The 12,855-nt window shown below is 45.8% G+C and overlaps 1 protein-coding gene across 1 annotated transcript in view; it reads left to right on the top strand.

Annotated features, from left to right (window-relative positions):
• Window positions 1–1,233: 1,233 nt before the first annotated feature.
• The window catches only part of cdh24a (cadherin 24, type 2a), a 31,516-nt gene continuing 19,894 nt past the window's right edge, over window positions 1,234–12,855 (top strand). The window contains exons 1-7 of the mRNA XM_072672131.1: window positions 1,234–1,375; window positions 1,887–2,068; window positions 4,404–4,660; window positions 5,381–5,517; window positions 11,079–11,200; window positions 11,841–11,958; window positions 12,162–12,503. Of these exons, the coding sequence (XP_072528232.1) occupies window positions 1,234–1,375; window positions 1,887–2,068; window positions 4,404–4,660; window positions 5,381–5,517; window positions 11,079–11,200; window positions 11,841–11,958; window positions 12,162–12,503 (1,300 nt within the window). The remainder of the gene's footprint in view (window positions 1,376–1,886; window positions 2,069–4,403; window positions 4,661–5,380; window positions 5,518–11,078; window positions 11,201–11,840; window positions 11,959–12,161; window positions 12,504–12,855) is intronic.

The following is a 12,855-nucleotide window of genomic DNA, read 5'->3' as shown; positions in this document are numbered from 1 at the left end:
TCATCATTAAGCATAATCCCTGATCGGGGCCCAGTTTCCCAAACTGGTGGAGAGAGCCCTGTCATTCATTGTTCTCTCTCTCTCTTTAACAGCTCAAGGCTGAAATGACTCTATTATTGACTTGTGACACCCCATACAGAACCATTACACAAATGATTCCATTCAGTGGTTCTCAAAGCGGTCCTCCTCCATATTTCCCCTCCATTCCAGTGTGGTGGGTTGGAGAAAACCACTGGATTAAATGATTTGTGAGTGTTGTTGGATTTACTGCTTAAAATGATTCGGTTCTGATCAGGTGGTGTAGCGAATGGGGGAGAGTCATTAGATTCACTGCTTAAAATGATTCAGTCTGATTCAGTTTGCTTCAGTTGTTGTAGTGATTCATGAGTGATTCACTGCTTAAAATGATTCAGTCTGATTCAGTTTGCTTCAGTTGTTGTAGTGATTCATGAGTGATTCACTGCTTAAAATGATTCAGTCTGATTCAGTTTTCCTTCAGTTAGTGTAGCGGTTCTTGGGTGTTATTTAGATTCACTACTAACGTTAAATTAGCGCTAGATTAGCATTAGATTAGCATTACATTAGCACTAAATTAGCGTTAGCTTTTCAATCAGTACAGCAGTGTTTCACACCCCAACAGTCAAAAAGGACATCCTACAGACCGTTCTAATAAAGACTGTGAAGCGTTCAAAACTGATTTTCTGTGTGTGTGTGTGTGTGTGTGTGTATGTGTATGTGTGTGAGAGAGAGTATAAGAGTGTGTGTAAGAGAGAGAGCGAGTGTGTGTGAGTGTATTTGGACTGGAATGTTTATATCGCAGGTGTTTTTCTCCCTCGCTGTCAGTTTTCATTCAGTTTGATTTGATTTGATTCTGTTCAGCTGCTCTCTCACACTCCACACACACTCCACACACTCCACACACACTCCACACACACACACACACACTCCACACACACTCTGCTTTCTGACTCATGCACTGTGTGTTTCTCTCTCAGTCAGTCTTAATTCACTTCTCTCTCTTCCCAAAACAGCATCTTTAGGAAGGAGGGAAAACCTTCTGAGCTTTCAATGGACGTCAATGTAAAAAGATTCATTAACACCCCCCCCCCCACACACACCCCCACCCCCACCCCGATATCATCAGTTTTTACTTTTTCATTTTTATCACATTTAAATATTTCATATCCATCCATAAATCTTCTTATCTGCTTCTTCCTGGTCCTCCGGGTCCACATGGAATACCTGGAGTCATTGGGCACAAAGCAACAATCCCCCAGGAGTCCCCCTGAAGAGCCCCGAACAGCTCATTTTACCATACAACTGCCCAGTGTTCTCCTCACTGCGGAATCGTGTACACTGACTCTACCTGAGGCAGGTGAGGCCTGCAGTTGTCACAGCGCTCTTAGGCCCCTCCTGGGAAGCTTCACCACTTTTCCAAACGTCTCTCACTGTGGTTCTCTGGAGGTCCTGCCAGGTGGATGTCTTCGGAACGTGGCATCGCGTGCCGTGCCTCTGAGACCGTCCAGCTGCTTCCCACTGAGGAGGAAGACCTCAGCTGATACACCTCGTCTGAGTAATGGAACGGCTCTGAAGATGGTGTCAGGGATTCCCCCTGAGGGGACCTGCTGAGGCCGGAGCTCAGGTTCAACCCTGGATAAATGTAAACAAGGAGACGCTGATTAAATGTCCTGCTTCGGGACACACAAACCTCAGCAGCTGACGGCCGTTCCACACCGTGTCTCTCACAGACTGTCCTACGGGGGCGAGTTACTGAAGATTAATCATGTTGGTACATCTCTCTCTCTCTCTTTGTCTCTCTCGGTGTCTCTCTCTCTCTTTGTCTCTCTCGGTGTCTCTCTCTCTCTCTCTCTCTCTGTCTATCTCAGGTATGTGGTCGTTCTCCGTATCAGAGCTGGCTCTTCCCGGGGTCGAGGTGGGCCGCCTGTCGGCGACGGATGCTGATCTGGGGGAGAACGCTCGGCTGGACTTCACCATCACAGATGGAGAAGGGGGGGGCACCTTCAACATCACTGCGCTCCACCAGGAGGGGGTCATACTGCTCAACAAGGTTTGTGTGTGTGGGGGGGCAGTGAATTTATATGTATGTGAACAGTGTGTGTGTGTGTGTGTGTGTGTTTTGCATTCTCAAAAAGGTCTGACTGCCCTTTAGCGCTGACTTCAGCTCACCCCGACAATGAGATATTTATTATCTGAATCTGGAGAGAGAGAGAGAGAGAGAGAGAGAGAGAGAGCAAGCGAAAGAGGAGGGAGGAGAGAGAGAAATGGGGGTAGAGCGAGCTTTAAAATGACATTTACTGCCATAATGGGATCCTCAAAGAAAGGAGAGAGAGAGGGAGCGAGAGCAGGGATATGTGATTGGCTCTGATTGGCTGCCTTCATACCCCGCCTGCACCTCACTAAGCCCGTCTCCACACGCTCATTATCGACGCCCTGGCGTGCTTTTCTAAAAGCGTGCTGAGGGGTGGACCCACTGCCTAATGATTAGTTGATGACTGAAGTACAGTCATGATGGGCCCCAGTCTCTTCAGGGCCCCTGGGAGCGTTCTAATCCACCGCCACCCGCCTCTGGAGGGAGGGAGGGAGGGAAGAAGGAGAGGAAGATAGGATAGGAGAGAGAGCTTCTGAATGCCCTTCACTGTCACAACACACTCGTCAAAAAGGAATAGAGAGAGACTGAAAGAGAGAGAGAGAGAGAGAGAGAGAACAAGAGCGAGAGAGCTTTAAACCACATGTACTGTCAGAGCACTCCTGAAAGAGTGATAAATGAGGAAGGTGAGATCGGATACAGACGGATTCGTTGAATTCATTTAATTGAAATGGAGTTCGGGATGTAAATGGAGGTGGTTTCGCGCCGCGCGGCTAAGTTGGCCGCCTCCAGAGAGCCTCCAGGCAACTCCCTTTTATTTAAAACACCGGCTTTCTCGCCCCCGCCCGAATCCGCCGCTCGCACAAAGGGACGTAATGCGGCCATAATTCGCTCAGAACTAATTGAAAAAGTGGGAAAGATTCCACCTTTCAGCTGTCCGGAAATAAGCAAAGCGGGAAATGAATAGCGAGCTATTTTCTGCCCTGATAAGTGCCTATAGAGAAAGCTGTCTCTCTTTGTGTGTGTGCGCGAGAGTGTGTGCGCGAGTGTGTGTGCGCGAGTGTTAAACACTTTGGCAGGAGGTATCAGAAGGCAGCGGTAGAGTTTGTGATAAGAGGTAAACACAGAGCGACTGATAAGAGGAGGGAAAGGGAGAAGGAGAGCGCGAAGGTTTCCGAGATGAAGGGAGACGCAGAGCGAGAACAAGAGCGCGAGAGCGAGAGCGAGAGCGAGAGAGAGAGCGCGTATGAAAGGAGCGAGCGAGCGAGCGAATGCACTCGGCTGAGGGAGAGAATGCGGGAGTAGAAGAGAAGGAGATACTTGGGATGGATTGATAGACAGAGAGAGAGAGAGAGAGAGAGCGCGAGAGCAAGAGAGAGAGAGAGAGAGAGGGAATAAAAGGAGACTATGATTAGCACTTGGCGCTAGCGAGAGTGACAGAAAGTCCCATTAGCATGTTAGCGGAGTTTTTCTCTCTGCCAGTCTGACTGACTGACTTTACAACATACGGCTACAACACTGCCTTTAAAACCCACCGGCTTCACAGAACACCTCCTTCTAATTACCCTAAATTACTTGTTAATGACGCTTTTTTAATTAGCGGTTGCCTTCTTTAGCTTTAAACGCTAATTAGCTTGGCTAAAAACAAACAAATCCACACAGATTCCTCCTCTTACTTTAAAGTAAAGACGTGTGTGATGTTGAAAGTTTGTTTATAAGGTTTGAGCACTGGAGATACACAGCTAATAAGCAATGACAGCTTAGTAAACACCACTAGCTTAGCATGGCGCTAACTGCATGCACGTATCATCACACATCTCTCTATTAGCTTTGATTATATGGTGTCTGACACTGTTTCACTCTGTTCTAGATTCTGGTCTGGTCTGGTTTTAGCTATGTTAGCTAATGTGCTTTAGCCCTTTTGTACAGTACAGTGATTAACAACACGGGTGTGTGATGATTTATGCAGTTAGCAACAAAAATAGAGTAAAGGAGGCCGTTATGTGGTAATTACTTGTGGGATAAGTATTAAAATACAATATAACAACTGTTGATGGAACTACCTCCACCATGTTTGGAAGCTGTACTTTAGCCTGGCTAGCTCTCACTGTGAGCTGTAGATAAAACTGCCGCCACCATGTTTGGAAACTGTACTTTAGCCTGGCTAGCTCTCACTGTGAGCTGTAGATAAAACTACCGCCACCATGTTTGACAGCTGTACTTTAGGCTGGCTAGATGTTCTGTTGCTATATTTGTGTTCACTGACTGACCTCCATCTTCACAATTGCGCCCCCAGGTGGTGGACTATGAGCGCCGCAGCTCCTACACTCTCTCAGTGGAGGTGCAGAACCCCACAGTGGACCCCCGTTTTCTCCGCCGCGGGCCGTTTAAAGACAGAGCAACGGTCCGGATCACCGTCCTGAATGCTGATGAACCGCCGCGGTTCTCTCGCTCACGATACCGACTGGACGTCTCTGAAAACTGCCCACCTGCCTGTGCTGTGGGGCGGGTCGCTGCTGTGGACCCTGATACTGGCCTCAGCAGCAATATAAAGTACGAAGACTTACTCACACACTTTTAATACACACACACACACACACACACACACACACACACACACAAACACTATTCCAGGTCATTCTTGAGAATTTCTAGAAAGTGTCCCAATACTTTTGTCCATTTAGTGTATATAAAACCTATATATATATATAACATATGATATTTATGTACATTATATATTAAATATTTGTGGTTTAAATGAAGTAAGGATAATTTATGATACTTAATGACTAATTATATTTTTATAAACTTTTTTTTTTTTTTTTTCAGGCGTAATTCACATGTTCTTCTTTTTTTTAGTTCCTCTTTATGCTTAACTGTTTTTAATGTTCTTATTTCTGCTAAATATAAACACTCTGATTCACAGGCAGCGCTTGATTATGTGATTAGATAACGAGCTCTTCTTATTTAGGCTTTCCTTTCTCTCCCTGTCGTTCGTCCTTTCCTTCTAATGATGACTCACTCTCCGTCCGCCTGTCTACTTTAATCCGTCTTCCCCTCAATCTCACTCTCTCTCTCTCTCTCTCTCTCTCTCTCTTACTCACTCTCTCTCTCTTTTCTCCTTCTATCTCTCTCTACCCTTGCCTTTCTCTCCCTCTCTCACTATCTCTTTCTCAATCTCTCAATCTGTCTCACTCGCTCTCTCCTTCTATCTCTCCCTACCCTTTCCTCTCTCTTCCTCTGTCTCTCTCTCTCTCTCTCTCTCTGGGTTAGGTACTCTATTGACCCCGAGTCGGACCCCGAGGCTCTGTTCCGGATCGCCCCTGACAACGGCCTGATCACCACAGTGAAGGAGCTGGACCGCGAGCACGAGCAGTGGCACAACATCACTGTCATCGCCACGCAGAGAGGTATCCCCACATCACACCCATCACCCACCGAGGACCCTCAGACCTCCAGAGATATCACAGCCCCCCCATCTCCTCCCTTTAACTCACTAACTGACTGACTAAAACCAGCTGACTGACCGTCTCTGTTGTTCTGCTCTTGAGGAACATCATGTTACCCAGTAGGATCTCAGACTTTAGCATTTCAAAGGCACAGTGGGAAACCGCTAACCTTCCTCAGCTTACGCTGCGTTCAAGTGATCTCAAATTTATCTCAAATGAGTTTCTCACCAGGAAGCTCCACATGAACCCCCTTCAAAGTCGGGCGATGAAGTCAGGTACGAGTTTCAGAGCAGCTGAGATGAGTTTTAAGGTCAACGCTATTTTCATCACCATTATTCCCTAGACTTCTATTATTATTAGCAACGCAAACCAAACGACTAGCCCTTATTAGCAACGCAAACCAAACAACTAGCCCTTATTAGCAACACAAACCAAACGGCTAGCCCTTATTAGCAACGCAAACGTAATGGCTAGCCCTTATTAGCAATGCAAACCAAATGGCTAGCTCTTATAGCAACACAAACCAAACGGCTAGCCCTTATTAGCAACGCAAACGTAACGGCTAGCCCTTATTAGCAATGCAAACCAAATGGCTAGCTCTTATTAGCAATACAAACCAAACTGCTAGTCATTATTAGCAGTATAAACAAAACTGCTAGCCATTATTAGCAGTAAAGCCAAAAATGCTAGCCCTTACTAGCAATTCAAACCAAACTGCTAGCCCTTATTACCAATACCAAGCAAATGGCTAGCCCTTATTATCAATACAAACAAAACTGCTAACATACGAACAAACATGTTAGCATTATTAGCAATCCTTTAAACATTATTGCTAGTCTGTATTAACAATGCAAACAAAACTGCTAGTCATTAGCTATGCAACAAATTAGCAATAGCTTCAATCAAAACTGCTAGCCCTTATTAGCAATGCAAACAGAACTGCTAGCCATTTTTTAGCAAACTAATTAGCTAGCCGCTGTGATGGTACGATGGCGCTAGCGCTGCATTATCAGTCCTGCAAGCTTTCAGCGTCAGCAGCCCTGTTCCTCCCAGCCGTCCGGCTGCTGCGCCAGTCTGTCTGAAGGTAGGAGCTGCTAATTCTGCGAGCTGCATGTTGCTAAACTCACTGGTTTCAGGAGATTAACTCTCAGAAGGGAAGAGCCACACGACCGCGCTTCATCCTTACATAAATAAAACCCCTCCGCCAACAAACAGCTTGATATCGTAAAGTTAACGCGAGGTTCCTGTCAGGAATCAAAAGTTTGTGGAGCAGCGTTGGAGAAGCACATCAGAAGACACATCAGTCCCCAGTGCGCCTTTGAAATCCTAAACCTTGATATTTTGGTGTTTGTTGATGGAAGACAGCAAGAGCTCCGGCTCAGTCTTACCGGCGTTCCGATGACAACTTTTGTGCCGCGTCTTCAGAATGGATTATCCGACAAATTGAGACGGCTTTGGTTTTAAAGGAAGGCCAGTGGCATAAACAAGCCTTGAATTCCCACGCTAGCACCTCCGTACACTCCGCTCCGCACCTCTGATTTGGGGACGCTGTTCTCGAGTTTTGGTTTTCATGACCTGAAAAGTTTTTCCCTCGTTCCCGGAGACAGTGAAACCTGTAAAACAAACAGATCAGGAGAACCTGGTTGGAGGCTTACAGGGTTCTTCTCACCCTGCTTTTAGTACTGTGCAGAACCTGAACCAGAGCCCTCAGTAAGGTTCTGCACCACCTGCCTAATATTGAGGAGGTCCCACGACCCTGTTGCCGGTTCACTGGTCGTCCTTCCTTGGAGCACCCTTGGTAGTTACTGACCGCTGCATACCAGGAGGGAACCCCTGATGTTCTGGAGATGTTCTGACCCAGTCATTGTCTAGAACATCCCAATCTGGTTCTAGTCAAAGTGTCTCAGATTCTTACGCCACTAATAATTGTTGTGCACCAAGCAAATTTGCATATTCCATCCCAAACATCAATCAGATTTCAGTCTGACTAAACTTGTCTAGCAACACCCTAGCAACCATCTAACAACACCTCACCAACCAACTGATATATCATAGCAATATCTTAGCAACACCTTAACAACCATACCCTATACCAAAATCACATTTAAGCAACCACCTAACAGCACCATAGCAACCACCATCTATATCACAGCAACACCTTAGCAAATAGCTAACAACACTTTAGCAACCAACAGATATATCATAGCAACACCTTAGCAACCATAGCCTATGCCAAAGCCACATCGTAGCAACCACCTAACAACACCATAGCAATCAAAATCTATATCACAGCAACCTTAGCAAATCAGCATCTATATTATGGTCACACCTTAGCAACCACCTAACAACATCTCACCAACCAACACAGATATCACAGCAACACCTTAGCAACCACCTAACAACACCCTACCAACCAACTCTTATATCACAGCAACACCGTACCAACCATCTAACAACACCTTACTAACCAACACTGATATCACAGCAACACCTTAGCAACCATCTAACAACTTACCAAACAGCACCTATATCACAGCAACAACTTAGCAACCACCTAACAACACCTTAGCAACCAATATCTATATCATAGCAACACCATAGCAACTGACATCTGTATCACAGCAGTACTTCTGATCTGCAATCAGACTCGCCGTTTCTGCAGGAGCTGGACTCTCTAGTTGAAGACTGTTTGTTCCAGTACTTACTCTAAAGTTCACGGCCTTACATCAAAGTCGCTGAGTCGTTTAACACATCTAGTTTAAATACCAGATAATTCCGGAGATAAAAGTGGAAATTCCGATCTTTCATCTCATAGCTTTTGATGAACCCAAGGATCTTCAGTACAGAGCCAAAAGAAGAGGCTTGAAGGAGCCGCGCCGTCCCGATACTTTCAGAGGAGACTGCAGATAGAACCCGTCGCTGGCTGGATCGCTCACTTGCTGAAGCTGATGTTAGAGTGTATCCTGTACGGAGTGGAGAGAGCTCCAATATCCAATATTGTATTTGAATATTTTTAGTTATCGGGTCTAAACTGAACAACCGATGCAACTTTCGTCTCTCACCACTGTGACAGCGGATAAACTGCTACCTTCACCAACTGCCTCCTCACAAAGCTGGGGAATAAAACTGGGATTAAAAGGTTTGGGATCCGTCACCAGTTTTTCCTTTTGGAAAGCTTTTTGATGAATCCTGGCCCTGAACCACCCCTCCAGTATCCTCAAACAAACCAGTAACCGGCGGCAACGGCGGCGGCGGCATGATCGAGCCTGCCAGTCTTATATAAGTGGGCGATCAGGACATCAGATGAAAGGAAGCTGATGAGGGAGCGTAGGTTCCCTTCTGCGTGTGATGTAACCTTACAGTCCAGGACCTTCAAAGGGAACAGAAGCTGCTGCAGTCGGGGTCAGTGAGTTTCAGGCTCTGCGCAGGGAGAGCTTTTACAGAGCTCCTCGTTTAGACCGGACTCAATTAATCCCTTCTAAGCGGCTGCAGGTGTGTGTGGTTCTTTTATGTGCCGTTTAAAGTTACCGAGGTTCAGCGATTGCTTCTTTAGAGCCTTGGTTCTCAAACTGTTCCTTAAGCACCCACCTTTCAACAGTCCAGATTTATAAAGGTTCTCAGGAAAACTCTCGGGAAGGGAAGCATCTTTGAACCTTTTGAAGGTTCAGTGATTGGTTCTTTAGATCATTGGTTCTCAAACTGAACCCTAAAAGGTTCTTAGATACTTCAGATAATATAAAGTTCTATACCAGTCTGAGTCTTCCCCTAGAACCTTTATTAATCTGGACTGTTAGACAGTCTGGACCATCTGGACAGTCCAGATTTATAAAGGTTCTAGGAAAAGCTCAGACAGGTATAGAACTTTACATTATCTAAAGATTCTTAGGACCTTTTAAAGGTTCCGTGATTGGTTCTTTAAAGCTTCTGTCCTCAAACTGGTTCTTCAGCTCCCTTAGACAGTCCAGATTTATAAAGGTTCTACTGAAAACCCAGACTGGTATGAAACCTTTCATTATCTGAAGGATCTTAGAACCTTTTAAAGGTTCAGTGATTGGTTCATTAAAGCCTTGGTTCTCAAACTGGTCTTCCAGCACCCTTAAACAGATGTTCCAGATTCCAGATTTATAGAGGTTCTAGGAAATACTCTTATAGAGATGTAGAACCATTCCATTATCTAAAGGATCTTAGAACCTTATAAAGGTTCAGTGATCGGTTCATAAAAGCCTTGGTTCTCACACTGGTCCTCAAGTTCCTTCCCTTACACAGTCCAGATTTATAAAGGTTCTAGGAATTTTTTTATAGAGGTGCAGAACCATGTCATTATCTGAAGGATTCAAGAACCTTTTAGAGTTTCAGTGATTGATTCATTAAGGCCTTGGTCCTCAAATTGGTCCTCAAGCTCCCCTAAACAGTCCAGATTCATAAGGGTTCTAGGAAAAACTTAAACTAGTCTAGAACCTTTACATTATGTGAAAGTTCTCTCCCTTCACACTCTTTAGTGCAGTAGTTCTTAGTATTGATGGTATTGCAGCAATGTGGACCATCTCAGGGGTCCCGGGGGACCAGTTTGAGAAGATATAGTGAGTGATCTAAGAATCTTTCAAAGGTTCAGTGATTGGTTCTTTAAAGCCTTGGTTCTCAAACTGGTTCTTCAGCTCCCTTAGACAGTCTAGATTTATAAAGGTTCTAGGGAAAACTCTCAAACTGGTATAGAACTATCTATGATCTATGAACCTGAATCTGTGAAAGGTTCAGTGATTGGTTCTTTATAGCATTGCTTCTCAAACTGGTCCTCCAGCACCCAGTCCAAATTTATAGAGGTTCTAGGAAAAACTCTTTTCATTATCTGAAGATTCTTAGAACCTTTTAAATGTACAGTGATTGGTTCATTAAAGCATTGGTTATCAAACTGGTCCTCTAAACTCTAAACAGTCCCTTAAACTAGTCTAGAACCTTTACAGTATGTGAAAGTTCTCTCCCTCACACTCTTTAGTGCAGTACTTCTTCTCACCCTGGTCCTCAAGGAACCTCAGAATGATCCGGATCTTTGCTTCAACCTAAGTAGTGATGGAGCAGCGATGTGGACCATCTTAGGGGTCCTGGGGGACCAGTTTGAGAAGATATAGTGAGGACATCTGCTCAGTCGGGGGTTTGTTGATGGTGTTGGAGAGCAGGAAGGAGAGGGAACATCGAGTCAATGCTTTAAGCGCCGTTCTGCTGTCCTCCAAAAACCTGCGGCTTGTTTTGCAGCCAAAAAAAAATGCATGAAATAAACACACACACACACACACACACACACCATAGCGCTCAGCTCGCAGGCCCGTTTCAGACGCCCGTGTCTGGACTGTAATGAAAAACATATTGGGAAAAAAAAAAGAAATCATTTCATGCAGAATAACCCGATACAGGCCTCGGGAATGATCCGCCCGCTTCAGTGGGAATCATAAGTCTAATCTCGGAATCTCTATTCCGGTAGTGAAGCTGTCTGTCTGTCTGATTGCCTTTTCTGTTTCATCTCTCAGATAGCCCCAACCAGGTTACCAGGGTAGCGGTTGCCATAGAGACGCTGGACCTGAACGACAACGCCCCAGAGCTGGACAGACAGTACAGCACGGCCGTGTGCGACTCCAGCGGCGCAGGACAGGTCTGACCTTTCCCACGCCCTTTTGACCTGTCCGTCACCCCGCCGACCCAAACCCACATTACAGCGATCGTTCGGCCAAATGTGAAAAATTCATCCGACCTCTGAACCTCTTACTGGAGCTACGGCGCTAATGTAGCTAACGGGCAATGAAGGCTTATGTACACCAATTAGCATGGAGCTAACTGCAGACCTACACTGTAGGACTCACTAGATGGACGTATGGTAACCATGCTGCCTAATGCCAGGCGTGGGCTAGAGGGGTATAAAGACCCCCAGCATTGAGGAGCTGTGGAGCAGTGGAAGAACTGTGTTCTCTGGAATGATGGTGGAGGAGCTCCATCCAGTACTTTTGTGATGAGTTGAGGATCCTGATCTCAGTAACATTCTTGTGGCTGAATGCAATCAAATCCTCACAGCAATGGTCCTCAGAAATCTAGTAGAAAGCCTTCTTCCCTGGACAGTAGAGAGAGATAAACTCTTTTTAATATCTTTGATTTCAGAAGATGCTAGGAATGACCAGGTGTCCAAATACTTTTGTCCATATAGTATATGAGTATAAGAACCTTTAAATTGATAAAAAAAAGGGGTTCTTCAGTGGTTCTCCTATGGCACTGCTTAAAGAACCCTTTGTGTGTGTCAGGTGGTCCAGGTCATCCGGGCGATCGACAGAGACCAGAGCAGCTCTACTTCCCCCATTCACTTCAGCCTGCCTGCAGACAGTGGCCTCGCTCTCAACATCACCGTCCAGGAGAGAGGAGGTGACCCACACCCCTTTACTTATTTACACAGCATGTCCATTAGGGGGTGCTAGACTCACTAGCTATCTAACACCTTTGTCAGCAACAGGTGGCTGAATTCACTAATTCAGTCCAAATACTTTTGGCCATGTTAATCTGGACGAATGGTATTATGATGTCTCACATATTTAACGAATGATTGGCGGATCCCTCTCCCCCCACAGATCACACGGCCAGTCTGGTTCTTCTGTCGCCTCTGAAGCCCCTCCCTCGCTCCACCTCTCCGTCTCTACACACTGTGAAACTACCCATACTCCTGCGGGACGGGGCGTCTGAGCTGAGCAGCACGGGAACGGTCACCCTGACCCTGTGCCCCTGCCAGAACGGAGGGATGTGGGCGGAGGAGAGGAAGAGGCAGACGGACAGAGGGAGGACTGAGGATGGTCAGACGGTGATGGAGTGGGAGAGGCAGGCGGTGTGCGTGTCGCTGCCCTCTGCCTCCGCCCTACTGGGCCTCAGCTCTGCCGCCATGCTGGCTGTACTCGCCTGCTCGTCCACTCTGCTGGGTAAACACTGTGATCCTGAAAGGCGAAGAAAACGAGAGTTTGACCAAATATCCAATTTACTAAATTAGCTACGAGGCTAATGTAGCTAACAATGGCAACTATGCAACATGTAGTCATGACAACTAAAAGAACCATGTGACTGTGTAAAAAAGAGAAAAGACCCTATAGAACTAACATCAGCTAGAGCAGTAAACATCCACCCAACGTCAGCTACGGGAGCTAATATCTGACTGACATCATCTTAAATACTTTGGAGAACAGTACCATCAGTTACTGTCAGTTAACATCTAACTGACATCAGCTAGAGGAGTTAACATCTAACTTACATCAGCTAGAGGAGTTAACATCTAAC

This window comes from Salminus brasiliensis, unplaced genomic scaffold (genome assembly GCF_030463535.1).
Source record: "Salminus brasiliensis unplaced genomic scaffold, fSalBra1.hap2 scaffold_78, whole genome shotgun sequence".
Taxonomy (NCBI): Eukaryota; Metazoa; Chordata; class Actinopteri; order Characiformes; family Bryconidae; genus Salminus; species Salminus brasiliensis.
This window is presented reverse-complemented; position numbering and strand designations above follow the sequence as displayed.